The 27,402-nt window shown below is 42.5% G+C and overlaps 1 protein-coding gene across 1 annotated transcript in view; it reads right to left on the bottom strand.

The window, feature by feature from the left end:
- Positions 1 to 25,802, bottom strand: part of FER1L6 (fer-1 like family member 6) — an 81,397-nt gene extending 55,595 nt beyond the window's left edge. Inside the window, exons 1-11 of the mRNA XM_059836317.1 lie at positions 25,690 to 25,802; positions 15,717 to 15,799; positions 12,494 to 12,620; positions 11,815 to 11,869; positions 11,589 to 11,720; positions 10,803 to 10,865; positions 6,319 to 6,397; positions 4,667 to 4,823; positions 3,399 to 3,585; positions 1,608 to 1,800; positions 220 to 569 (exon numbers count right to left, since the gene is read on the bottom strand). Coding sequence (XP_059692300.1) covers positions 220 to 569; positions 1,608 to 1,800; positions 3,399 to 3,585; positions 4,667 to 4,823; positions 6,319 to 6,397; positions 10,803 to 10,865; positions 11,589 to 11,720; positions 11,815 to 11,869; positions 12,494 to 12,620; positions 15,717 to 15,799; positions 25,690 to 25,802 — 1,539 coding nt within the window. The remainder of the gene's footprint in view (positions 1 to 219; positions 570 to 1,607; positions 1,801 to 3,398; positions 3,586 to 4,666; positions 4,824 to 6,318; positions 6,398 to 10,802; positions 10,866 to 11,588; positions 11,721 to 11,814; positions 11,870 to 12,493; positions 12,621 to 15,716; positions 15,800 to 25,689) is intronic.
- Between the last annotated feature and the right edge of the window lie 1,600 nt (positions 25,803 to 27,402).

Consider the following 27,402-nt stretch of genomic DNA (forward strand, 5'->3'; position numbering starts at 1 on the left):
ACCAAGTACTACTTGAGATTTTTTTATGAGTTACAGGTACACATTAATGCTCCATTTCTGCTGCGTTATTATGGAAGGTCCTGAGACTATGGAGGCATGGAGAAGCTGTAGGGAGCACATATAAGCAGTATTAAATGGCCTGAAACCAAATACACACATCAGTGCCATCCTTTGAGGTTTAGGGACACATGTCAATCAATCTCTTAATATCATACTGACCTCTGAAGGCACATTGAATGGCTCGACTTCCACTTCAGTTGAGTTCATCTTATCTGAAGGAGAAGCTGACTTTCGATCTTCTCCTGCTTTCTCAGTTTTGTCTTTTCCTTTGGGTGCTTTGAAGTCTTTAACTTTAGATGGTAATTTGATATCCTTGATAATACTTGAAAACTTCGACTCACGGGCTCCTCCTGAAAGTATCTCCACAGCAATCTCAATGAAAAGACGTCCCCTGAAGGAGACCCCTTCTCCAAAACCTTCGTTAAGCTCCTGGTGGTCATCCATGAGGCTGTGGTTCCTGGGTGAGCCATAGAGATTGATCCAGGCAGGCCCAAAGGTAGGCAAAAACCCTGGAGATAAAGCACCTTTTATGGCATTTCTGTTAGGTGTTAGCATGTTCTCCTCACTGTCTGCTCCAAGAAATCTTGCCTCTTGCACACCAAAAGCCAAACCTGGACCCATTTCCATGCAGGTGGGGACCACCTCATATACAGCACTGTTTTGTAGGGCAATGCTTAGGCACCAAGGAGCCTCTGCCAACATCCAAGCAGGGTATGGAGCTCTTTCTCGGAAGGTGTTCGTACCACATGTGCTGGGGCATCAGCCTTATTGCATGTCTTGAAAAAAAGAGGTTGCTCCCATAGACTGAGGGCTGGGACATGGTCGGAGAGGAACAGAGGCTTTCTCACCTTGTCCAAACTGTTCCCAAGCTCATGTCACTACTCAGTTTATACGATTTTTCTTCTATTTTCTGACTAAGGACTCAGATGTACATTTGATTTGCCAAGTTTGAGTTACTGTGCCTTTGCTGAGCTCTGATAACTGACCATGTTCCACACATAGATCACACAACATAAATAAGGCTATACCTGTAGACCCAAACATCAGTGAAAAGACTCCAGATAGTGAGCTTTACCTCACATATGTGAGGACAAACACACTAGTCCATGGTACCTCCTTGAGCTGTGATAGCACCCAGCTGAGCCTTATCTAAACACTTTGCTCTTACTGGGTAGATCAAAACATAAGCCTGCTCTGTCCACGATTTGCACTTCGTGCTTTCATTGCCCAACAGAAACTTGCACAAACTATAAACTTACATCAGTCATCCCTAATGGACTAGAGCAGACTATTGCCACAGTCATAAAGAAGGTAACAAATCATGTAGTAGCCCTGTAACAAGAAAGGCAGTGGCAGACCACCATGCACCGAGCACAACATAATATAATCTCAAATTAAGCAAGAGAAGGTCTCTCAGAACCAACAAAACCTATGGGTGTTTACTTGAGCTCTGGGCATTCCTAAAATGGGATTAGCCAGTGCCCAGATCCCAAGAAAGTAGATTTTACCTTAAAGCCATATTCTGGAACAGACATTTTCCCCTTTACCTTTGTCACCATCTTGTTCATTTGATATTTTCTTCAAGTCAATGAAGTGAGTCGCTAAGGCCACATCATTCATGCTGCCTTCATCCCAGACTTGGATTTTGACTCTTCGGCAGAGTGGAGGGAACATTTCCTTGAAGATAATCTGTTCGTGCCATACAGGATCTGCACAGTTCTTTTGCACTGTTGTCCGACCCTGAAATGAAAGTCCAGCAAATTTAATCCCAGAAGGGTCAGACTCTGGAGAATGGCGATGAGTATAGTACAAACTGCACTTAGCAACATCTCTCTGATCATTTTTAAAGCACAAATACCCTGTCTTGAAAGTACTTGGGCTTTTCTTTTAGCTTGTTTATTTTCCCCTCCATATCTAATAAAAGACCACATTATGGCTAAAGAATTCTCACCTGCACACAGCAGAGCCTGGAATAAGATCTAGTTCCTCAGGGCCCTTATCCACAAAACATATCTGTGAAGCCAGACTTCATAATTTCTGCTACAAACTGCACATCTTCAAATGGCTTTTCAAATACCTGGGTAGTGGTAATGCAGCGCAGTTTGTCTCATAAAAGGTGAAATTTATTACAGCTGCCAGGCTGCATGTACCGATGGAATTACCTTGAATGAGGCAATTTATCTAGTATAAAATATGATTGCTCTGGCTCGAGTTCTGGGCATATGCCTGTGTGCTAGGGATGTAGAGACTGGAGCTATTCCTCCTAGCCTGAAGGAGATGGCAGGACTGTATCACAGTCCGTGCAGCTGCAGGCTGTGGCAGGCCCTCTACTTTCATATTTTGTGGGGAGAACCAAGTCAGGAAACCCACCAACAATACCTCTAAACCCGTATTTTACACACCAGCATGCAAACTCACATCAGTGACCCATTGTTCTTCTGACCCATTGACTTCTTCAGCCCTCTATTAAACCTGAAGTAGCTGCATGCATTTGACTGTTTTACCCCATACTAGTTTGAGATGTAGTACTTTGCAATTTGGATTCACAACAAAACACAAGATCTGCACCAAGGGCTTCATTCTCATGCCTGAAAGATCTGTAAAGGACTAACTGGAGTTCTCCCTAAGGCTTCCTTGCACACAGAAAGCATTGCTGGCTTAAAATCGTCTCCAGTTTGATTCTTTCCTTATTTACACCAATAATCCAGAGTGTACCCCAGAGGAACCAGGCCCCTGGACCTCTTCTGTGCTCCTCTTCCACCAAAGTCAGAAGGACCCTCTCAGCAGCTCTCTGTAGCACCATGTTTGAAGTTGAAGGAGCTCTGGGAGCAATGAAGCCAGGCAGCAATGAGACAGTCTACTCAAATGCTTCCTCTTCTGCTACCCGCAGAAAAGCTGCAAGGGTCCTGAATTACAGCAGAGTAATTCAGAAGTCAATACAAATCCCCAAAATCCAGATTGAACCATCTTTACTGATTCCAGCCGTGCTTCCTGTTTTCACTCTGGGGAGACCAGAACATAGCACTTACCTAATATCACACTGGGTAATCACTGCCTTGTAACTTGATGTTTTAGTAACATACCTAGAGAATTTTCTTTCCCCTCCTGCTGCCTGACTCTACCCTACTGCTGTGAGGTTGATATTAGATCCACTGGCATTAAGTATTTCTGTCACTTCGTTCCTGTATAATTTAAGAACTGAAAAATTTCTTTCTGATGACAGAAATAGGTGTTTTACTTAATTTATGTAAGTTAAAGGACAGCAGCATAATCACCTGCCTATAGCACATCTAATAGGAAAGAGGGCCTACATTTGTGATCAAGAGGATCCCAATTACCATTTGACCTGCAAACATGACCACCACATAGGGATCCACAAGGTCCTTACTGTCGCCTACAAATGCTTTGGTGACATTGGCCATGATGCTAGAGTTCATCTTCGGAAGTCCTTCTGCTTTGTAAATTCTCACATAAAATCTGGCCCATGGTCTTTCAGATGGAAAGCCTTTGGGGATCAAGAGGTTCCTGAAAGAAAAAAAGAAGCTATTTCCTTAAAATTGAAAACTCAGGCAATGAAGTGATATTTTTTCTAACAAAACTGTCATCTCGAGCTAGCTTGTGTCCTGAGAAGACACAAAAAGGCGTATGAATTTGCTTCTGCATCTAAACCAAAACATTTTCTGGTTACCATGGGAAAATGATACGGCATTACTCAGCAAACTTGTCTATGTGATATAGAACCAGGTCCAGTTAAATCGGGTTGCTCAGGACCTTGTCCAGTAAATTCTGAATATCTCCAAGGATGGATATTCCCCATTGTCTTTGGGCCCCTGTTTCATTTGACCACCTTCATGTTAAAAAACATTGTTGTATCTGTTCTGAAATTCCCTTGTTGTAACCTGTGTCCAAAGCCTCTCATCCTTCTACCGTATTCCTCTGAAAAGAGTCTGTCTCTGCCCTCTGTTTGTAGGATACCCCTTAACCTGCTCTTCTTAAGGCTTAAGAAACCAACCCCCCCACGACACACACACACACACACCCCTTTCCTTGTAGACCGTGTGCTCCAGCCTTCCATCATCTTGGTGACTCTCCGTGGACTTGGTCCAGTATGTCAGTACTGACAAGAAACATTGCTCCTGTAAAATTTAAAGTATGCTGGCAGCATACTTTACCACCTTGAACTTCTATATTTTATGGGGAGAATCCTAATGCACTTGAATTTATCTAAGGATATGGAAAATATCCATGCACACATGTCTGATAGAGGAGAAGGAATAGCTCTTCCTCATATTTTTGCTTCTGACTTCACTGCTTTTCACAAATATTTAACTGGTTTCAGATCAATGAACCTTCTGTCAGGGATAATCTGGCACTTAGCCCCAGGGCATGGTCAACTCTATCAGCTGCAGAGAAATGACCCTAACATGCCCTTCAATTTAGTTGAGAGGATTGTAAAAACTCTCCTTGAGCACATCAGAACAGCCAGGTGTACAATGCTATCCTGCTGTTAACCCTGAGTTAGCAAGGAGAGGACCGAAAGGAGGGCAGAGGACTCTTGATGTACTTAGTAAAGAAGAAAGCAGTAAAAAAGAAACTATTGCAGTACTTTTCAATCTGCTCCTCAGTATCAGCTGTTTTCTGTGTAGCTTGTATTGCATCACCTCTCCCAGTCACACTGATGTCGCACTTCAGGTATCCCTTGGCTCCCGTCCTAATGTCAGCAGGGTCTGTGAGAAGTGCCCATTTGTCACAAAACTGATGACCTGTAAGATGAACAAACTTAAACACCCAAATAGAGGATGCAAAAAACACAAATATTTCTCCTCTCCACTCCCAGAAAGGGCACTGCAAACAACATTTGTGCTTTCAGGAGGATCATGCTACACATCTAGAGGGTCCAAAACATTGTGTGACCAAAAAGACAAACAAAGGATTGATCTAGAGCTCATCAGGACAAGTTCATTTTCATCAATGGTTACTGAGATTGGTGACTAAAGACCAGTGGAAGGTTGGGTGAGATTTCAGCAGCTGAATTAAGGCTGAGGCTTTATGAGGAAAGGCCAACTTTTTGATGAGGACTGTCTGAAGATCTCAGAACTCTCCGGCAGCAAAACCCTTTCTGGGAGCTGTGGCCAGACGTAACACCGGCAGCCAGCTGAGAAAGGGAGGAAAGAGGGTGGACAGCCATCAGAGGAAGAAGCAGCAGGTTCAGCTCCATCTTTCCATGGGAAAATGCACAAGACAATTCACATACAACAGCCCTTGCTGCAGCCCTGCTTCAGCAACCCCCTTGAGCAAGGTCCTAAAGCCTTACATTAAGTCCTTGGCCATCACCTTGGATGTGTAAAAGAGTGGGAGGGAGAGACCAGAGTGTACCAGGGATATGAGCTCAAGATCAACCCTCAGACACCATCCTCCTGTAAAAGTGTGAGCAGGAAATACAGGACAGAATTCAGAGACTAATGCAGTCTGACTACAGACGTAGACTGCTCACTTCAGTCAGGCCATTTCTCTCTACTGACTCTTGCAGGAGGCCTGAAGAGAGGGTGGCCTGAACGACTCTACATTTTTGCTGTAACTGGGTGACATCTATAGCAAGTGGCCTAAATATGTTCATTCCCAAAGACTGAGAAGAGACCAGGTCCTTGAGTAATTACAGAAGAGAAAAAGATACATGTTTTGTGGATGTTTGTAAAAACAGGCCAAAAAAGGGGTGGGTGATCTTTTCTTAGCTTCAAATTTCAGAAAGCACTGGACAGCTCTGAAGATGGCAGGTCAAGTGGATGCATGGTCACCTCTTTGTCATCTCCTTCTCTCTCCCGTTATGGTCTGCTCCTCCTCTCGTCTCTTGCTCTTCTCACTATTCCTTCCACGCTCCATCCCGCTCTCCTTCCCTCCACCCCTTCTACCCCAACACACATGGCAGAGCTTTGATGCTCTGTAATGAATGAGTGGAGTTGGGTTTTGTAGAGCATTCAGCTGCCCATTCTGACCCTCTAAAGAAAAGCTGTCCTTGATAAGTGCTTCCCACCAATGGGCAGATTGTCAAGGTGTTCTCAATGTTGAACTTTTTTCCAAAAAATTGGCTGGTGCTCTGCTATCCAAATAGGAAAACAACCCTTCCAAAAACCTTTTTAAGTTTATCCCTTGGCATAAACCACAAACATCTAAGTGGAAAAGCAGCACACCTTCCTCTCCTCTCCTTCCCTGCCTCACATCTCATTTAACAGACAAAAAGGGCAGAAAATACCCACTTACCTGGCTGACCATACACGGTCCCCAGATCTACTTTAAAGGAGCCTATCAGCACACTCCCGATCAGTTTATTGTGCATAACCTGTTAGAAAAAGGCCGGTTAAAGAATGTCACTGTCTCTCTTCACAGTCAGCATAAGAAAGAGCAATCCAAACAAAAATCACATTTGGTTCAGAGGTAATAAACAGCAACATCCAGCACCACCCAAAACTGGGTGTACATTGCCACAGCAGATACAGCAAGCATTTGAAATCTGTTCTTTACCCAATATTGTGCCAATTTAGAAACCAATATAGTTGCATCCAACTGGAATCACACAGGTGCATCCCAGGTCTCAGGATTATAAAGAGCAGGAATCAGATGAATGTGTCTTCAGAGCAGATGCAGTTATATTACTTATCCTCTCAGTTTTAAATAAATCATAATAAATATAAACACATGGGGCATAACTGGTTTCACACTAGGCTGCAGAAATCATATCACTTTCTGTGTGATAGCTGAATTGCCATAAGAACTGAGTGCACCCAGAGGAGAAAGAATTAAAGTGTTTCTTTGCAGCGTTTCAATGTGCACATAAACCAAGAGACTCAATTCTGATTTACCCCCCACAATATTAATGAAATCAGAGAAGTGATATAGATGTAAGTGAGATGACAAGCAGGCTCCAGTGAGTCTATCTCCTTATCCTTCCTGCCAAGTAATTAATCTAATTTTATTTATTTTAAATTTAATTAATAATTCTCCTTTGTCATGATTCCTGGATCTATGTACTTCTGTGTCTGGTTTTCAAGTATATGCATGTGCTTCACTTTACAGACAAGACAGAGGCTAGCAACGTCTTCTAAGGGAAGATTGGCTCTAGAACTGTATTTCTCAAAAAATGTATTTCACTTGGTTTCAGAATAGCTTAAAAGGTTGAAACCTATTCCTTGGTTGTGGAAAAGCTTCTGAAAGCAGGCTGAATTGTCTGGAACACCTTGGCCAAACTGCAAAGAGAAACTAAGCTAGTGGGATTCAAGTCCACAGAAGCTAACTCAAGCTAACTCTAAATGTTGGAGCTAAACAACCAAGCCTCTGAGAGCATTTTAGGAATCTGGAAGACATCATACCCTGGTTTTAGACCTACACATCCTAGATAGGGATACAAGACTTCTGTGATTTTGCATTGGATTTGTCATGTGACTTCGTTTTGTGCATTTTTCTTCAAGACCAGGAGACACACATTCCAAAGTAAAGATCACTGACACCTTCATCAAGATCTACCAGAAAATTCAGAAGGTTTCTAGTTGCAACATAACATCATTCCCCATTAAATGCCTTGGGCCACTGTGCCCCTGTGATTTAGGGAATGCACTCAGTTATCCTTGGTAATTCCTTACTTCAACATGGAAGGAATTTCTAGGGCTGAAAATTCAAGACCGGACAAAGGAGCAGTTTTATTTTACTCTACTATTAAAGCTTAAAAATTAAGCAACCTTCATGTGGCAGAGGAGCCAGTGTGAAGCCAAAACTTCATGCACTGGTGCTGCTTTTCCTCAATCCCTGATCCTGCCAGGTCTGTCCCATCATATCACTGGACCTCACTTCTATGAGGTTGAACTACGGCACACAGGAGTGAGGAAGAAGCCATGAAAACTGGTGGGTTTCATCCTGAAGCCAGACAAAATCACAGCTTTGGAGGAACTACATGGAAACAGGAGCTTGCCCAAATCAAATGATCCAACATGGGATGGATTGAAGGGGGAAGAAGCCTTTAGCCTTTCTGTAGCAAAAAAAAATAAATGGAGTTTCTTTAAGACCCGGAAACAAGAGGAGGATATGTGGTGAGTCCAAGGTGGTGTTGTGTCATTGCTCTTTGCATTTTCTCTCCAGAGCATGGCAGCATGTTCAGAGAGCGTTAAACGTGTAAACCTCACTTCTCTGTCCTTAAGATTTTCTGTGTGAAATGTGGTGCCTTTGTGTAAATGCCCCTATTCCCACTGAAATGATGGGGGTTTCCACTCCCTGTAACATGCATGTTGCTTTTAACTGCTGAGGAAATTACTCACTGCTTCTGTTAAATGCTCTGCATCTTTCCTGGTACTTTTTCTCAAGTACATTTTTTTCTAATGTAACAAAGCAGGTGAGCATGAAGCTTATAGCAAACACCTCTTGTCTTCCCTGAGAGGGAGCATCACATCTACTTCATATCTAATTAAAGGTTTGTGTCTTTTCACACTTATTGACTCTTTAGATGACTGAAGGATTTTCTTCAGATTTTCTGAATGAGGACAAGCATGCACAGTGTTAAACTGGGGAGTATTTCAGTACTGGAGATACAGGTTTAGCATGAAAGGGACATTTCAGTTTTACTATGGCATTACTGCAAGGTTGCTGGAATGCACTGGAAGGTATTAATGAAGAAAAAAATCTATTAATTAGCAGGTGCTGAAAAATTGAAAATCTCATTTTCCCCTCAGAGGCAGGGTTTGAATACAGCTAGGCTAACTGCTGAACCAATGGACAACGGCACTAATCTTTTTTGTTTTCCTTGAGCTTCCATATGCAGATGAGTTCATTTTCACAAATTAAGCAAATTCAGTGCATGAATGATTGCTGGTAATGGAGGCTGCCAATCTTTGTTTCTCCTTAAGTGAGATTCATGCTAAGCAAGTGCTGTGAAACTCCATCCCTCAGGGTTTCCTTCATTCCCAGCACACGTGTTTCCTCTATTTGTTTCTATTCCCCTGGTATATTGCATTCTCCAAAACTATGTTGCAAGGTAGTGAACCTCTGTTTTCAGTAGTATACATGAACATTGTGCTGGGTTAGTTTGTTTGTTTGTTTGTTTGTTTAAAAAAAGTCATTTTTATCTAGAAGACCTTTAATTTCTTAGTGTTGCACCTTCACCAGCTATAAATCAAATAAGTTTGCTGAGCCTGATGAAACCATGCAGATTTATAGCAAGCAATGGTGACACATTTCTGCACACCCCTGACACACTCAGAAAGCTGGCACTCTCCCCTCCACCACCGGATATATGGAATCCTTATCAAAAGAATGTGAGATTGGAAAGACTGGCCATATCTTGGAGAAAAATAACTATACATCCCCAAGTAGCTCACAAGAGTTGATGCCTCGGTACTGTGCTGATACTAACCATGTCAGAAACTCATATAGGGGCCATACACTGTGATATAAGTCATAACAGTGAGACAATATCTACTCCCATGCAAAAGATGGGCCATTGTGAGCCTGTAGTAAACTCTGTCCTCAGGGGTAAGTGAAGGTCAGACCTGCAGATACCCTATGTAGGTATGAATTTCATACATTTGAGCTGTGCATGTGATATAGTGAATTTGAACTGGAGCTTAGGATTCAGACCGTCAATTTAGTACCAGCATTGAAAACCTAGTTGTCCAGCTGGCCATGTATAAATAAACACTTTTTACTTTTGTAGCTGGGATAAGTCACTTTATTAGCAGCTCAGCAAAGCAGGTACACAGTGAACATCTCTAAAGAGGTTTTGCACAGATGTTTCCTATATCTCCTGACCACTGACTGTCTCTGTCAAGTACAACCAGCACAGACCCTTTCCTGGTGTACTTTTTTGAAATGGAGAAAGCAGTTCAGGGAAAGAGAACCTTTCCTGAGGCAACAACTCACTGCTCATTTCTCTGGCCAAGTGGTGGGACTTTTGGCAGTAGAAATGCAGAAAACAGCTCATGAAGGGCACAGCTTGTGATATTTCTAAGTAATACAAATACAGCACTGTCCAGAATCTCATGAAATCTTCCTTAATTCCTAGCAGCTTTGCTAAATGTGGTGATGAACCTCAGGAGCCTCAGGTGAGATAATTAGCATGGCTCCATAGACTCGGCCTTCCAAACTGCAAATCATTATCTAATGCCCCAAGTCCAAGAGCGTGTGTGTCTTCCATCAGGGCTGTTATGAAATGTCACACAGCTTTGCCAGGACTTGTAGCCAGCAGTGGGAGCAGCACTGAAGCCTTGGAGCCCACTCCCATGCTAACAGCAACCAGCCGCTGACACTCCCGGACAGCCCGAGAGCCGCTGCTGAGGATAAGGTACCTGGATAGTTTAGTTAGAAACAGTAGGAACTGAGAACACTTCAGAAGTTTCAACTCAGTTGTTTGAAACAAGTGGCAGCTTGAAAATTAGAGGGATGAAGACAACGCTGACAAGAGTTAATTACACTGAATTTTCTCATTCTACCTTGCAGATTGCCAAGCCAGCAATGAGTGTCCCTGAAAATGCACACTTAATCTTCCTTTAGGGCTATGTTCCTTCAAATCATTGCCAGCTGCCTTTCCTCCTTTTCCTCTCCCCTATCCTTTCTCTTTCCTATACTTCATGCTGACTTTATAGCACCCTTGGTACCTAAAATTATTTCTCTTTTTAATTACATTAAGAAGAATAATTTAGAGCCGAAGTGACACAAATAACAATGACCTTTACTTACTGTGCTAAGCTTTCCTAGGTACTTACAGAGATGTTGATTATTTTGTCGAACAAGAACACCTGCGGTCCAACGAAATCAAACACAAAGTACTGTGGGAAAAGGGGACAGCAGATCAGAATCGTCCTTCTGCTTGTAGCCCGCGCTGTCAGCAGTGTGATTTAGCTTTTTGGGTTACTGCACAGAGCCCCAGTGGGACACTGGGGGTGCTGAGGAGGCAACGGTGGACACAGCAGAACCCTTTCCTTGCTCCCCGGCTCCTGTCTGCTGTGGCCCAGACCTGTTTTCTACTCTCCTCCTTGGATGGCTGCACAGCACTGCCCTTCGCAAATGCCCATGGCCCTCACTCCGCATCAGAGGGTATTGTCAAAAGGGACAGCAGGCACAAGGAAACCCAAAGGACTGGTTGGTTTGGGGAGTTATTTTGGTCTCATTTGTCACCAGCTGTGACAAACACATGTCAAGGAAAGGTTGAAACGGTGGAATGGTAGAAAAGGGAGGTTGGGGGTGCAGTTTGGACAAAGCTCCCGAATGGATCATTTGAAAACATGCGGAGGCAGTGGTAGTAGGGCAGGATGTGGTGGAGGCAGCAGGGAACAAGATAGACAGACCTTGAGAAGAGCTAATAGAGCTAAACCCAAGGGAGCTATTGCTGGTGCTTGGCCAAGCTTGAAACTCAAACAGCTCCTGTACAAACCGCCCTGCTTAGACATGCAGGTGCTACAAACTTAGTTCATCCCCTTTTGAGCTCCCAAGTAGTGGGGGGCCACACAGAGCCATTAAAGAAAGTGCCTTCTTCAAGAGAAAGCACCTACCTCATTGTAGAAAGGGGCATTTGTGCCTTCCTTTACTGTCGTTTGCTTCTTCTCGTCGCCTATCTCGATGATCACCACAGGGTCGATGTTCTCACCCACCAGCTGCCTGGCCTCAATGATGGTGATGGCAATCTGTGGGGCAGAAGGACACCACACGCACTCCTGGGCTCAGGTCCAGTCTGCCTGGGGATTTCACAGGCGCATAAGGGGCGTCACCCCTGCTCACCTGGTAGTTCTGGGACTTCATCTCCTCTTCGTGAATTCTGGTCACCAGCTTTGCTCTGTTTAAATGACAAAACAGGTCATTAGGCATCTCTAGGTGAGAGCTGGTACTTGGACACATGTTGGAAAGACTTCTCGTCACTAAGCAAACATTGTTTATGGCAGGTAGCTTTGTTGTGAACTGTTAGGCTTGATTTCATCAGCAAAGACCATCTCTGTCTTTCCTAAATACTTGGTAATAGGGAAATGTTTTGCATCCACACAGACCAGTGCAGCTACCTGCCATGCATGGGAATGATTTCACTTGTTGATCCCATCAAACCTGACTCCATTCCTCCCCTGTATGAAAAAAACAATTACACAAGCTCTTGGCTATAGAGATTGCTGTCCCCTTTGTCTCTTTTTCATTAACAGAGTTCATTAGCACAGTTGAGGCACTCTCAGCATCCATTTCAATCTCTCCCTGCACTGGATAGCATCTGGCGACAATCTGTCTTCAGCTGATAATATTTTGCTGACAAGTACATCCCACTTTGTCATGTGGGAGAGCAGGAGTGAAGGGATAACTGCTGTCAGCAAATGGATTTTCTGTCAGCAGATGTATTGTCCTTGGGCAATGCCATTCCTGAGAAGGATGGAAAAGGTGTTTTGGGGGATGTTAGGTAAGGTACGCCAAGGAGCACCTTTTCCTCTTTGGGCTTAAGGATCCAAAAACATTGGACAGTTCATCGCTGTTCATTAGGTCTTCCTCTCCCTCTTCTTGTCTTCCAAGAGTGTCATGGTGAAGATTTGCACTTTCATCATGATCACCTGATGAAGAAAACAATCAAGAAAGTAAAACCCACCTCTGTTTTATACTAGCAAAAAGCTAACTTGAAGAAGAGCAGTGAATTCATCAGCATAAACTGAATATTTTATTTATTTGGGTATCACAATTAGAGATACAGTAGTGGTTTGTATTGAGCAGCATTGATTGCAGGAGCAGCTCCCCTCCTGTGCAAAATCATACACCATATAAATTGTGGTTGTAGCTGCTCTTCTTCACCCCATGTGCACCCACAACAGGCACATGCACACTAGTCATATCTGACTGCCCCATCTCTCATCTGCTAGAAAGACAGATTATTGCTGGGTTTTGCATGTATTACTTTGCAGCAGTGAGTCTGCCATCCATGGTTTGTCATAACAGCTTGACACACTTCAGTCCCTTCCAAATGACCAAAGCAGACCCTAGCTTAGAAATCATTTCTCACCTTTCCTCTTTGCAGAGATGATGAACTGGAAGATTAAGAACAGAAAAAGAGAGTTGAAGAGCTTGTAGAGAGTTATACTCAGATGAGACAAATTGCTTCCAGAAGTGCTTATTTCTCTTCCTGACCATAAAGAGAGTCTCAGCAACTAGCTCAGATGTACACATCTACATGTGGCCAGAGAAGCCCTTCCCACACTGCTCTGCTTTGTCCTTCTGGTCTGACAGAAGTCCTGCCAGCATCTCTGCCCCTTGCCGAGCATTTCTGTGTTCAACACCTGCCTTGGGAAGGGAGCTGTGTGTTGTAGCTGAAAGTTTAAAATTTGGGTGCCTGTAGTTCATTCCAATAATTACATTTATAAGCAAGAAATGCTCAGTGACTCTGGACATGATTTATTTCTGGCCTAAAAGCTGTCAAGTGGTACCTGCAACAGTAAAGATTACTTGCCCAGCAATACCGAGGGGCTTAGGTGACCTTATGGATGACCTTGCATCAAATGAAAAGAAACACATCCAAGTGCATTTTCTACAAGTACTCTACTGCACTGTGCTCCCACTACAAAACTAGACAAAGTGTCGCAATAGTGCTTCCTTTTCTCTTTGCAAAGATATGGTCACTTGAGGGGTGTTTAGAAACTGGTGATGATAGCAAAGGACCATCCATTGTACAGTAAAACTCACTTGGATAGCTCTTATCAGGTCTGAATGTTCCTTTTTGGCTGGCTTCCACAAGCCCCTACTCTGAGGCAAACCACCAGACAGGTACAGACAGACAACTTTTGCTTGTGTTGCCAGGCAGCCAGGCATGAGCCAGCTTCCTGAAGGTTCCTCCACTAGCAATCTCATATAACATATATTCTCCCCAACTACCCCTCTGGCTCTTGTCCAACCTCCCTAGAACACAGGGGAGGTGAACTTGTCTCTGTATCCGTGTAGGCATAGCCTGATTTTCAGCCCTTGAGGCAAAGGCATCTGTCCCTAGTTTTGCATCTGTAGCACCAAGTTGCCATGACTGCCCGCCATATCCTATTTACTCTAGAGCATGCTGTTTGATTATGGGCTTGTAGTAGTCTGTATCGTTTGCTCTAAGGCTAAAGCAGATAAAACTTCCCCCTGGTTGGGGGACAGGCGTGTGTCAACGTGACGCCCTGCCTGGACCACTTTTTGTGAGTTCCATATTGCTTCTATTGAGATATAAACTCTTTGCAATGCTTCTTTCCCTTTACAGCTCCATTTTCCTGACATTGTAATACCTGAATCGCTATCCTTTTTTCCCCTCAATAACCATATGTATGTTGTCCATAACCAACCAGCAGGAATGATTCCCCTGTATGGATCCAGTGACAGAAAATGCAAATGGTTCAGTGAATGACAATGTTCCCTTACTGCACACTTCCCTGATAGATCTCCTAAGGCCAAATCCCAATCAAGACAAGAGAGAACTGGTGACTGCTGTATCTTTGCTAATTCGGACTCTTCAGCCACAAAGACACTAATGAAATTGATGAAGATGCAGCATAAGGACCCCAATCTATCGAATGATTTACACACAATCATTTGAAATAACCAGAGATCTGAATGCTCACATGGAAGACTGAAGCACACTACAGTATAGTGTCTCTTTTATAGCGTGGTATATTTCACAGAACATAAGAAAAATAAACTCCAACATATCTGTAATTAGTAAGAAGTTTAATGGTCTTTAGTCTTTTCTGCTCCAAAAGCCCAAACCCCTTGCTGTAAGGACCAGAAAAGAATCTTTTTAAAAATAGTGCCCTTTAGCTAAATAATGTTTATGGCACGAAGTATGTATTCCTGTTTCTGCCCAACAGTGAGTCAAGACACACATGATGGGTTTATTACAACACTGTAATTCAAGGGCTGCACTAAACACATAATGGTCCATGTTTTAAAAATTCCATGACATTTGAGGCACAAGACTGCAAAATAAAACTGCAGAAGGTGAAGACTTTGTTGTGGCTGAACTACAGGTGTTGGTGAATGGGAGGACTGTGGTGATAGGAGAAAAATTACAGTGGTAGGATGTGCAGGGGAATGTATCCTTAGCTTGGAAACCAATGGTGTGTTAAGGGAAAGAAATAGGAGACTCTGCATGTATTATAGATGTACCCACATCTGTTAAAAATAAAAAATAATTATTAAAAATAAAAATTAAAATTAAATAAAAGAACTGCTGTACATGTAAGAGGAGAGGCTACCAAGTAAAGCTTCCAGCTTTATCGAGCCAGCCTATCCAGCCATCAGAGCCTACTCAGGTTATGTTCTTATGGTTCCTAGAAGAAGCAGATCTTCTGGAGGAATTACACACCTGTAATGAATTATTTATCTCTAGAGTAGAAAAAAAAACTTTCAAAAATTTGTCATCTCTCTATGGTAAGAGTCAGGCTGACATTTTTGTTTTAGTCTACCAGATACAGCAGTCTGAACTCACAGAATCTGAAGGTGGACTTAAGAGACCAAACAGTTAATGCAAAAAGAATTAGCTTTTTGTTTACTTGGGAGTGATAAGGAGTTTACTGCCCATTTTATCAATACTAAGCCCTAAGACACAATTCAAATGAGTTCACATGAAATTAGATATAGTATAATCCCCCACCTGCTCTTCCTAGTTGCAATATTGATTTATGAGGCCTTACCCAGTGCATCTTTGTTTGCAATAGTCAACCCTTTCTCGCCTTTTTTCTTCTTCTTCAGCTTCATGCCAGCAAACAACCCCTTTCTGAAAAAGTAAAGAAAAGTGATCAGTGCAATATCTTCAAGCCCTTTTCTGTGCTGGACTCTAATTTAACTCAAGGATCTGTTAAGAGGGAGTTTTGATTTCCAAGCGAGATCATTACAGTCTGATTTTCCTTTTATTGAAAGCAAACGAGAAAACTCTGTTTTTATGCTTCATCCAATCTTGTTTATTTTTAAAATTTGGCTGTGTACAAGCAAACATACTGAGAGAAGAGCCCAAACTTATTTTCAAACCAAGACAGCAAGAGGCAGAGAAAGGAAATCCAAGGTAAGTTTCCAATCTGTTGACTTCCCTCACACACATTTCTTATGCCTGTGACAAGACCAGAGATAAAATCTTCTTACAAATTACAGGTTCCAGATCAAAAGCAGTTTCCCAGTGAATTGAAATAAATATAAAAGCCTTCGTGCAAACTTTGTTGGTGAGGACACCCACTGTATCGGTGGCACATACACCACAACAACTTTTGCCATTTATTTAGTTAGTTCCCACTCCCTTCCAGCTGCAAAGCCATGAACAGGACTGGAGGAGGGTTTCTTCTCAAGCTGCATTACAGAGATGCTTCAGCCCAGCATCAACCTCAGCTACCATTGCGTGGGGCTTTTCTGCCTCCCACTTCTTCCTATACTGGACTAGGGAACTGATCTAGCTTAAAACTAACCAACCCAGTTAAAGCTTGGTGAGGTCTTTTTTCAGATCATGCCTGGCTGAAGTGGCTCTACAGCCTCATTAGGGCTTCCTTATTCCTTGCGTTCAACTCAGTTTTAGCCACAGCTCCTTGCTGGGAGCCTACCACAGTCATCCAGGAACGAGGTACATTCGTGGGGTGAGAGGGAGACAGGGAAGCGTGGCCCCGGTCTGGTCGCCATGACAGACAAAACACGTCAAGACATTCCGCAAGGACCCTCGGGGCAGTCCTGCTTCTTGGGAAACTGATGGCAAAACTCGCCGTGGCGGGAGGCAGTACAGCTGCGGAGCTAAGATAAAGCACCTCTCCCAGCCACAGTGCAGGCCCAGGTTGGCTGTTCAGAGGTCTGTGCTGGTTGTCCTTTTCCTATTTTACTCTTCCATCAGTCCTTCAGCTCTTCAGTGAGTAGAGAGAGCAGAAAGAGCAGTTGCGTTTCGTAGAGTTGGTTTTAAAGATGGGGGCGGAAGAAAATATCTCTACAAATGTCATACAGTATTTTCCCCTCAATAAAGGGTCTCCTTTTTCCTCCCATAGCCACCAGTCCCTCCTTCTCGGTTGCCAGCCAGCCTTGTTCCACCAAACTCTTTGTTTGCCCCATGTCAGGGTCCAGGATCACCAGTCCTGCAATAGGAGACCGATGCTGTTTGACATTTTGCAAGCACAGAACAAAGTATGACCACAAGACTAACTTTGGCAGTCTCCAATTCACACCTGACCTACTGCTCCAACTTCCACTCTGCCATATCCTAGAGCCGAGGCAGGAACTGATACACTGCAGAGAAGGAAAGCTGTGGGAAGAAGATGGGACCTTCTCCCCCTTGCCCCTGAGCAGGGCTCAGCACAGCATCCATTCTTAGCAACATGGAAGAGAAACACCATTTTCTGCATTAAAACTGTGCCCAGAGAGCCCCTTTCAACCCAGGAATTTGGAGAACGGGTGGGAAGCAGCCAGCTGTCCCGCAATTACCTCTCTGAGAGATTAAAGTGGGGAATTTAGCACAGTTATCCTTACATTTTGGGAAAGGACTGGCTGTTTTTTGTTTATCTTCATGGTTTTCTTATCTTTTCTTCCTTTTAAAAAGTGTGTGTTTTTAAGCTGCATGATTCATCATTCGAGAGGGGGTTGGGAAGTGGAAATCAAATCTCTGAGCACTGAAGCATGCAGTTTAATCTTTCCAGGTTTCTGAAGATTTCTGGAGGCTTGAAGCAGTGTTTAATAATGACCCTTAGAGTCTGCACATGTCTTTTCTTGCTGCCAATCATGGTCTGGTAAAACAATCGCGATAACACAGGAAACATACACAAAAGTTCTTCATTAATGGTAAAGTCAACAGTGCTTGGAATAGGAGTGGGCAATAATGGACCTTTAAGTTTGAATGCCTGAACTAAAACAAAAAAAAAAAAGGGGGGGGGGAAGAAATCAGTAGAACCAAACCGAGCTTGAGAGGCTATTTTGATTACATAAAAGCCTGTGGACTTAAAATTTTGAATTAACCAAATCAACCTGACTTATACTCAGAAATACAAAGTCATTGCAAATGATTCCCTTGGCTTTATTTGATGGTGAAACTGTAAATCCCATTGTTGCAGGACTTACCTGCTTGCTGAAATCAACGTAATTCAGATTTCATATTATATAGTAGTGAAATGTGTGGTTCTGTTTGCAGGCAATTTGGTCCTTTTCAGTTTGAAATGTCAAGAAAAACACTTCAGCATATCTGAAACATTTCATTTTGAAATGTTGAAATTACATGTTTTTATATTTTGAAAATATACTTCTTTACACCTCATTTTGAGAGCTGAAACATTCATTAAATCCCACATACATTTGTGAGCAGTGGTGGATTTCAACCCACCTAGAACTTCACTTTTATTAGTACATTGCTCTGCACTATTTTCCCAATTATTGGTCACATGGGTTCAAGAGGAGCTCTCTGTGGGCATGATTTCATACTACAGTTTTTCCAAGGAAATAAATATGCCGCATATTTCAGAGGGAGAAACAACCTATGCTGCTCGAGAATTTTGCGCTATTAATTAACTCTACTGACAAACAAACTAGGTGGTGAGAGTGGAAACGCAAAGGATTTAGTATAATGGCAACATTTTTCAGGTTCTCTGTTGGCCACAAGTATGCAGTGATAAATATTCAGCATATTTTTTCCCCAAGCATGCAGTGATAAATATTCAGCACATTTTGTTCCCCTATCATCAGAGGACTTGTTTGCCTAAATTGCTGTAGGAATAAAAACTTATCTGGGGGAGCGCACAGCCCAACCAGCCCAAACAAGCAGGCACCTAAGAACTGAGCAAACCTGATAGCAATCAGTGCTCAAACACCTGAAATCACCTGCAAACTTGAGGTGTATTTAGCTATGGAGAAAAAGTTACTGCAAACTGGAAAGGGAAGCTGATAACATTTAAAAGCTGTATTCAGAGCAAGCAAATTAAGTTTACTGGCCAGGCCCAAGAGGAATGTCAGCGCAATTGCAGAAAATGCACGACTTCTTGCGTGTGCCAAAGCCGACCAGTACGAGTGGAAATGTAGTACCAAGACAAAAAAAGGCTCAAGCAAAGCAGGAGTCAGAGGGTAACTGGAGGGAATGGCTATTAATAAAGCCTGATATGGAAAAAGGGCCATCTTCCACGATTTTTATACTTACTTAACACTGAAACCACTTATAGACAGAACTGCAGAAAGTGCCACAGAGTGACAGAAAGAGAAACAGCCAAGCTTGAGAGAACTCCACAAGTGCTAACAGGAAAATGTATCTTTGAAGCGAACCGGATTTCAATCTCAGCTTTTTAGTCTGCCAGAGGTTTGGGCACAGAAAGGCATTAGGGTGCACCTGAGCTCTCCTGCACCCCCGGCCTCACCAGTTACCTCGGCCAAGGGCAGCTGTGACCATGCAGAGAAGTGTCCCTCAAAAGCACCAGAGAGGCAGCAAGCACAAGCCATTTGCAAGGCTCAACTATGGGAAAGGAGAAGAGCATGGGGTGTTCGCCAAGATAGCAGGGCAGTGTTCATTATACATGGGATTTGCCAGAGAGAATCTTCTCTGTAAAGGTCTAAGCTAAGTAAATTGAGTTTTCAGGGAACTGAAGGTATCAGTCCCTCACAACAGAGAGGCTCCATCACTTTGATGTGTAAACTGCTTGTCATCCAGTGACAGAGTACATGCTCCAAATATTGTGCACATGGGTGACATCCACGATCTTAATAAAATCATTTAGGCTTCTTCAAAATGTTCTGTGGATACTCTTTTTGTGATAGAAAGTTTGTTCTCTTGGAAAGAAAAAAAAAAAGTAACCTTTCTTCAAATGTCCACAAAGAATGTTTCTTTGCACCACAGCTTCAACATAAATTCAATCAGCTGCTGAAAACTTGAAAATTATTCCTCCCCTTTTCCCCAAGATTGTGAAAATTTTCACAGAAAAATGTTGCCAAGAAGGAAAAGTTCCAGGCTTCCATGCAGTCTCACCAGATTTGATAATGTCCCCAAAGTTATTCACACCCATCTGTTATCCCTAGGCCAGGCATAAAACTGGTCGACCTCTAGGTAGACCCCTAAGATGTCATGAGGAGGTGTCTCCCATGTTCCCCACAGGACCTCCTGGCTGTCAGCAAGGGACAAACATGGCACTGCAAGAACCTGGGAAATCAGGAGGGGTGCAGAAAAAGTCTTTCATCTGTCTTGGACCTGTGGTGAGGTTGGAGGTTGTTAGTATTTTGGTACTACTGACAAACTTCAGTGAGGATTTAGCCCCCATATGCTACATGATGCACAAACACAGATAAGGATTTTGTTCCTTCCTGGATCCAACAAGCTAATTTAAGATATTATTAAGATACAATAAAACAAATTAATGTCCAAAGAGAAGGTGGAGGAAAGAGTTGCTACAGGCTACCAACAGGTTTCCCATTGTAAGTGTCTTGATTAGAAGCAATTAAAAATCAGTCATCTCACCTAAACAAGAACATTGCTTAGTTCATAGAGGATTGAGTCTCCCAGCTCCTTCCACATGGGGATTATAAAAAAATCTGGAGTAAGGACTTTTTCTCTTCTGCATATGTGCAGTGGCAATGTGGGACCTAGTTTATGACTGTGATTCATTGCGTTTTCCCTGATATAAAGAGTAAATAAGAGTGGGACACCAACCATACCACAGCATTTGACTATAACTCAGACCATGTTGGATTTTCACCAGAAATCTGTAAATACAAGGGTTCGTTTCCCATTATCAGTGCCACAGGTCCACTGGGTCTCTAAATTAATTTTCATACTCTTTGAAAAAGATCACAAACTGTATTCTCCTCTCATCAAGATTTATCCATGGCAGCTTCCAGCTTTCCAGCTTGTTAACTTTAAAAAAAAATCCTTTCATGCCCTTTCTTTTTCATTTTAACTGTCCAGTCATCACAGAGGCTTCACGATCACTTCTTGCACTGCATGATGTTCTCACAGCTATCCGATAATTACAGTTTGCAGTCTAATTTAAAGGAAAGCTGGTAAAAAAAGTGCTTCAAAGTTGTCAGCAAGAGAGTACAAGTGACCTTACTAAATACTCAGTTTCCTTGGAATTTCTCCACATTGTTTAAACTTAGTTTCTTCTTCCAGCAAAATCCTTCCAGAAGTCCATGTGCTCACAGAATTGACATATGAGGAGAATAGCTTCTTGCTGTGGGAATGGTCACACATCATCCAGAGACAAATGGGCACTTCTAGGGTGAAAGTTATCTAACTCACTCTAGACACTTACTGTAGGATGGCAGAAAATACTTCTCCATTGGTTATGAAGTCAGAAGAATAGCCTGAGCCACCTAAACACAAGCATGTGTAGCTCAAGGAGGAACCTTCTATCCCCTTCCACAAGGCCCCCTCTCAGTGCAGCTTTCTACCTCTTGTTCAAGCAAAACCCAGTCTTGGACTTAACCTGCATTAGACCAATATGCTTGTCAAGGTCCATTTTCGTAGCCATGAGCCTTGGGATGCCCTTCCCTAGTGCTGGTGTGTGAGCCGTGCTTCTGGTGGGCACAGAGGAACAAAACCAGGGAGTGAGATCTGGAAACACGGAGGGCAGACACAGAAACAAACCCTGTTTTAACCAGTCTGTCTCCTGCGACCATCCAGAAGTCCTCATGTGGACAGGGTGAGTGAGCTGCCAGCATGCTCCCGGCAGCAGAAAATCCTTATTGGAGCAGCTGCCCTGCTTCTCCCCCCAGTTCCCTTCCTCCCTGGAAGCAGCAGTCTCAGCAAACTTTTTGGCACCATCAAAATGATTTAGTTCAGGGATGATCAAAGGTTGGTGCAGCTCAGATCTGAGCCAACTCCAGTGCCTAAGGATTGCAAAGCTATGGGTACAGTGACTGCCTTGACTGAGAAAGTGTTGGAAACTGAAGAAAGAGGAAAAACAGCCTTCAGCCTTCTCACACATGACTGTAAAACTTGTTAGGTGGGTCTGTATCTTTGCATTTTGTTATTTGCATTTTGCAAGGTGGTTTGTAATTGTTTTTGCAGCTCCTTTTGCAGCTCCTTCTGCTTCTTTCAACATAATTTCATTTTCCAAAGAGTTTTGCAGTAGATCAAACAGTATTGTACCAGATGAATAATTACCTCCACATGATTAGTTCTAATTTTCATCAAATAAACACAAGCAAAAAGAACCTAATTCTCTAGGTTATAAAAATGTTTTCTCTTCCCTTTTTAAATGCAAAAACATAAGAAAGACTCTTGGCTCATTTTGTCACTTCCACAATACGTACTAATCAAGGAAATTGAAAGGAAAAGTAAATTATCTCATAGTTTAAACCACTCATTCCAAGGAGTAAAACATAATTACAATACAAAGATGGGGCTTCAAAATAAAAAGCCTAATCAATCTAAAACTATAATGCAAGCATAATTGGTTAATTCAGAAACATTTTTTATTAAGCTAGTATGCAATTTGTGATAATAAATGAAGTCCTGGGGAAGAAATTTATAACATTACATTTAATTGTCAAAGAGGGCTGAATAAAATAACTTCTATATTCTTGGACATACGGAAAGCAAAAAACATCTTCATGAATTATTAATGATGTACTTATTTCATGCCTTCTTTTCTCAGGATTACGGAAGTTAAGGGAAGATTTTGCCTGTGGATTCATTTAATTTATCTCCTTTGCCAGTGTAGGGTTGCTTCGTACAATATATTGTCAGATACTTTATCCTGATTCAGTAATGAGACTCCCTTTATCCCCAAATCTATAACTTCTGCTGTGGTACTTTCACAGCTCGGAGCTCTCACTAGCTGTCTTAACTTGTTTCCATTTTTCCTGATTTCCCACTGGTTCTGCTGTTTTGACAAGTCCAAGGATTTGCAATGGAAAAGCTTCAGCTCCTCCAGGTGAACACGCAATCCTGTATGACAAGCTGCTATTTAAAAACCAGCTGTGGCACACACAGGTATCAGTTCTGAAGTTTGTTTTTTTTCACATCTATGTGACAGTATGACATTATATGTCTTGTCTGAACTATTAATATCTCACCAATAAGAAAACAAATATGCGAGGTGACAATACAGTGGTCAATATTAGTTATACACTAACTCTGTACATTCAAGAACAGGCTCTAAATGAACTATTACAACTCAGGAAAGAAATTTTGTTATCTTTGTGGATAATTCTCTGTAAAACTTCTGTTTATTGGACTGCAGCAGTCAAAACTGAAATCAGCCATTTGAATTTTAAGAAATGAGATAAAAATACAACCAGGAACACCATATGCCACTAAATTACTGTATTTTGGCTACTGCTTGCTGCTCTGATTGCCCCTCTCAAAGGAACTCAAAACTCAGCAATGTGCAGAAAACACGGGTAAGTGTGTTCAGAGGAGAGTAATGGCTCCTGACAGAGTTTATTCAGCCTGGAAAAGAGATGATAGCCTGTGTTTTTAAGGTGGTGTAGTGAGGTAAAAATAATCAAGCATGTCTGAGAAGCACTGAACTGGCAATTAAAGTCACGGAGATCGTCCTGGAGTCATTACTGGTGGTGTCAGAAGTCAGCAGCTCAGGGTGCAGCATCAGTGAAAAAAGCTAACACAGTGCTGGGTATTGTCAGGATGGCTATTAGGAAGAAGGCAGCGAGTGTCATTTTGTCTCTAAAGCATTGGTGAACCCACACAAGATTGTAAGACGGGATCACAGAATAGTTCAGGTTGATATCTTGGATACTGTGTGCAGCTTTGGTCTCCACATCTCCAGAAAGATAACGGGGTTAGAGGAGGCACAGAAAAAGGGTGGGAGAAGCCACCTTACGAGAGACTGAAACAGCTGGGACTCTTCATTTGGAGAAGGGGTGACAAAGTGGGAATAGGATCAAAGTTTGTAAGTTTAAGCTGGTGAATAAGGTGAAAGCAGAGCTGCTTGTTACTCAGCAAAACCCCCAACACTAGAATGAGGATGCACTTGATGAAACAGGTCTAGAAATACTAAAAGGACCAGGCAAGGATGTATCCATTAACACTCATGGTAAAAATGTTCTGGGTGCTGGAGAGAATGGACCACAGAAAGTGGCCAGGCTCACGTGCTCTCCCTGAATATTACCTCCTTTTGCCACTGCTGGAGACAGAGCACCGTGCCAGATGGATACTGGATCTGACCTCATAGAGTATTTCTCATGTTCTGGTGGTTCCCTGATCATAAATATCAGATCTGTGCATGGCTGGGTCACCTGGCAGTCACACTGGATTTGAATCAGGTATGGGGTTCATTATCACATTTTTGTCAGAATGATTAAAGCACTCAACACAAGCTTTTGCCAGAATTATACCTAATCCAGCATAAAGCCTGCTAGTAAAAAAAAAAAATCTGTTCTTGGAACACACTTGAACAGGGAGGTGAGTTCATCCCCAATTAGCCCAATCTCATGCGATCACCGTGTTCTTGAGAGGTACCTGGATTTACCGTATTGTCTAACTGCAGCTGAAGTGGTGTTTGGAAGTGAGCTATAAAACAATGAGTGACATGAAGAGATGAATAGAAGGAGTTTCTCAGTTTCAGTCCACAGACCACAAAACGGGAGCACTCAAGGACAAGTTTAAACAAGGCAACAAGTTTAAAACAAATGAGCAGAAGTATTCTTCAGTGAGACACATGAATCATAAGACACGTTGCAAAGAAGGTTGTTGCAACCAAAGAATTCAAAGAGATTTCAGGTAAACTTGTGGAGTTTGACACCAGAGGTTCCAATATACATCCAGCTCATAAACTTCCTAACTGCATGAAGCTGCTAAGGGCAGGATCACTTGCTCATACCTGTTTCACAGACTCTTTTCCCAGGTGTCCACACTTGGCCCCTCTTGGGAGGCAGAAGCTGGGGTGAAGGAGACCTTACAGTTTGACCCAGTTGCTTCTATGTTTTTAGCATTCTAATTAAAAGATTCTATTTCTCTAGATGCTGTTATAATGCAGAATAACTAAAAGATGATCTGGAAGAAGAAATACCAGTTATATTCAAACACACTCTGAACAACCTACAATGGAACTTTTGAATTTTGCACAGTGCTGCCACAAACGATCCTAAACGCCGAAGCTCTGAGAAGACTTCAGAGAGAGCAGCTCCACAGCACCGGACCTCTGCAAACACTGGTCATTTACCCAGGCACATACAGCCTTAGTTCTTTCAAATCCTGTCCCTTCTGCAGAAAAGCAATGACTTTTTATTGACACGTTTAACATCCTTACACTTCATGAGTCATGACAGTAAAGCCACACCCTGAACAGGTGCGAATTAAGGGGCATATTCAACAGCTTTTCTTATGTCAATGCACAAGAGCTGGCTAACAGATCTACTACATACTAATATATGCTCACAAAATAAAGAATGCAGTTATTACACACAGGGGTTTCGTTTCTCCTGTTCCTGCATCTCTTAGAGTCCTTTCCTCCCTCCACAGGGAGCTTGAGCCATCACCTGCTGGTCTCAGAAAGTCTTACCCTGACTTTCTGCAGGTAGAAATGGTTAAAGAAAGCACAAGGCAGTATGGAATAGATAAATACAAGCAATAATAATAACTTCTGCCAGGAGCACTTAAACAAGCATTAAAGGACTTGTTTATTTTCTTTTCCTTCAAGAAGTCTTTGAATATAATTAGCTGAATTTAACTCAAACCTTGGAAGAATTCCCTGAGGGTATTAGACATACCTGTGGGCCTGAGGTGCCACTGCTGAGGGCTCCATCCTGCTGTTTTTCTTCCAGTCGCTACCCTTTACATTGTGAACAGGCTCTCCAAGCTCATATTTGTATTTAAGACTCATCTACTTATAGGTAGCAAATGTGGTGACTGGTTAGTCAAGCTGGTAAACACTGAACCAGAACAAAGACTTATCCCTGTGCAAACATTTAACTCCTCTTGCTCTGCAGAGACCTGTGGGAGCAAGCCAGCGAGCCACACGCTGCCCTCCAGCAACAGCTCGAGCTAAAAGGACAAGGAGATCTTTGCAGCCACAAAGACACCTGGAAAGGGTTCACATTTCAGACAGACGGAACAACCTCTCTCTGGAAAAATAGGCCTAATTTAAGTATTCATGTATTTACAACCAGTTAATATATAGAATATATATATAAATATAAGAACATAATTTAGTTTTCTCTATTTTCTCACTTTTTCCACCCATAACTTGCCTGACTCCTCTCTATTGCAACTCAACATACAGGGCTCTGGTTTGTGGTTCCCCCTTCTCCTCCCGTCTTCCCAGTTAAAAGGCTTAATACATGTTATTTTTAGTTAGTAAACTTTTAAATTATTCACAGCTCTTGCCTCCAGCCTCGTATGTACAGCTACTTCCTTGACATTTCCTCTTGGACAGACTCCAGTCCTTGCTGAGAACAGGTTAGAGAGGCACAAGACCTCTTTTGTCCTATGCTTCCCACCAGACCATTTTCACACTTTTCTTAACCTCGTCTGATGCAAGTAAGAGGGAACTGACCCATAGAAAAGATAGTCTATTGCCGTGAGGCTGAACCTCTCTTTGAGGACACCTTTGGAATTAAGTATTTGAACCCCAGCAGGGAAAAGGGAGGAATTCATTCTTCCCAAGATACATAATTAAGTTCCCTGCTGTGATGAAGTACCCATAGCATGTGAGGCATCAGTAGTTTCACTGGAGTGAGAAACGCAGCAGAGAAATGAAACAACATTATGCAGCTTAACCCAAGTGATCAGCCAGGTTCAAAATTCTGCATCCTTTTTGTTTCTTCCTCTGCAGGTCAGGCTTATTGGCTCTGCCTCAGTTCAACACGGTACAAGCTTCCAGCCTAGCTGTCCAGAAGCTGCCCTGCCCTTCACCGGCACCAGTCATACTCTTGTATGACTTGAGTGGCTGGGCAAAGCTCACCAAGAGGAGAAATGGTAATATAATCAGATATCTCATACAATCCTGTATCTTCAAAAAGCATGTGCAAAATCCCCTTTTCTCCACTGGAGTAGAAAATGAAATGCTTTTTTTTCGTTCACCCTTCTGAAGTTCGCAGTTAGCCGCAAGTTCTTATTCTGGCTTTTTCTGGGGGTGCTTTTCTTCAATTTCTTTTCTAACTTTCTCTCATCTTCCTTCTGTTTCCAACAGAAACACACCACCATAAAAAAAAAATAATAAAACCAGAAAACACCCACAGAACATGCCTTAGGTTTCAGTGATAATGTGCTTATGCCCCAGGCAGTTACTGTTGCTTTAGCTACCCAATTCCCTTAAAAAACTTAATAACTTTTTCAGTGAAAAGCATGAGCTACACTAAGGAAGGGTCTAGCGACATGTATAATAGCGTATCTGGTCCAGGCAGACTTGGCTGACAGCAGAACAGTGTGGTCCCTTGGGACGTGCCACACAACACTGCCACTTCAAAGCACATTCACCAAAG

The sequence above is a fragment of the Gavia stellata genome, chromosome 3 (genome assembly GCF_030936135.1).
Source record: "Gavia stellata isolate bGavSte3 chromosome 3, bGavSte3.hap2, whole genome shotgun sequence".
Classification (NCBI taxonomy): Eukaryota; Metazoa; Chordata; class Aves; order Gaviiformes; family Gaviidae; genus Gavia; species Gavia stellata.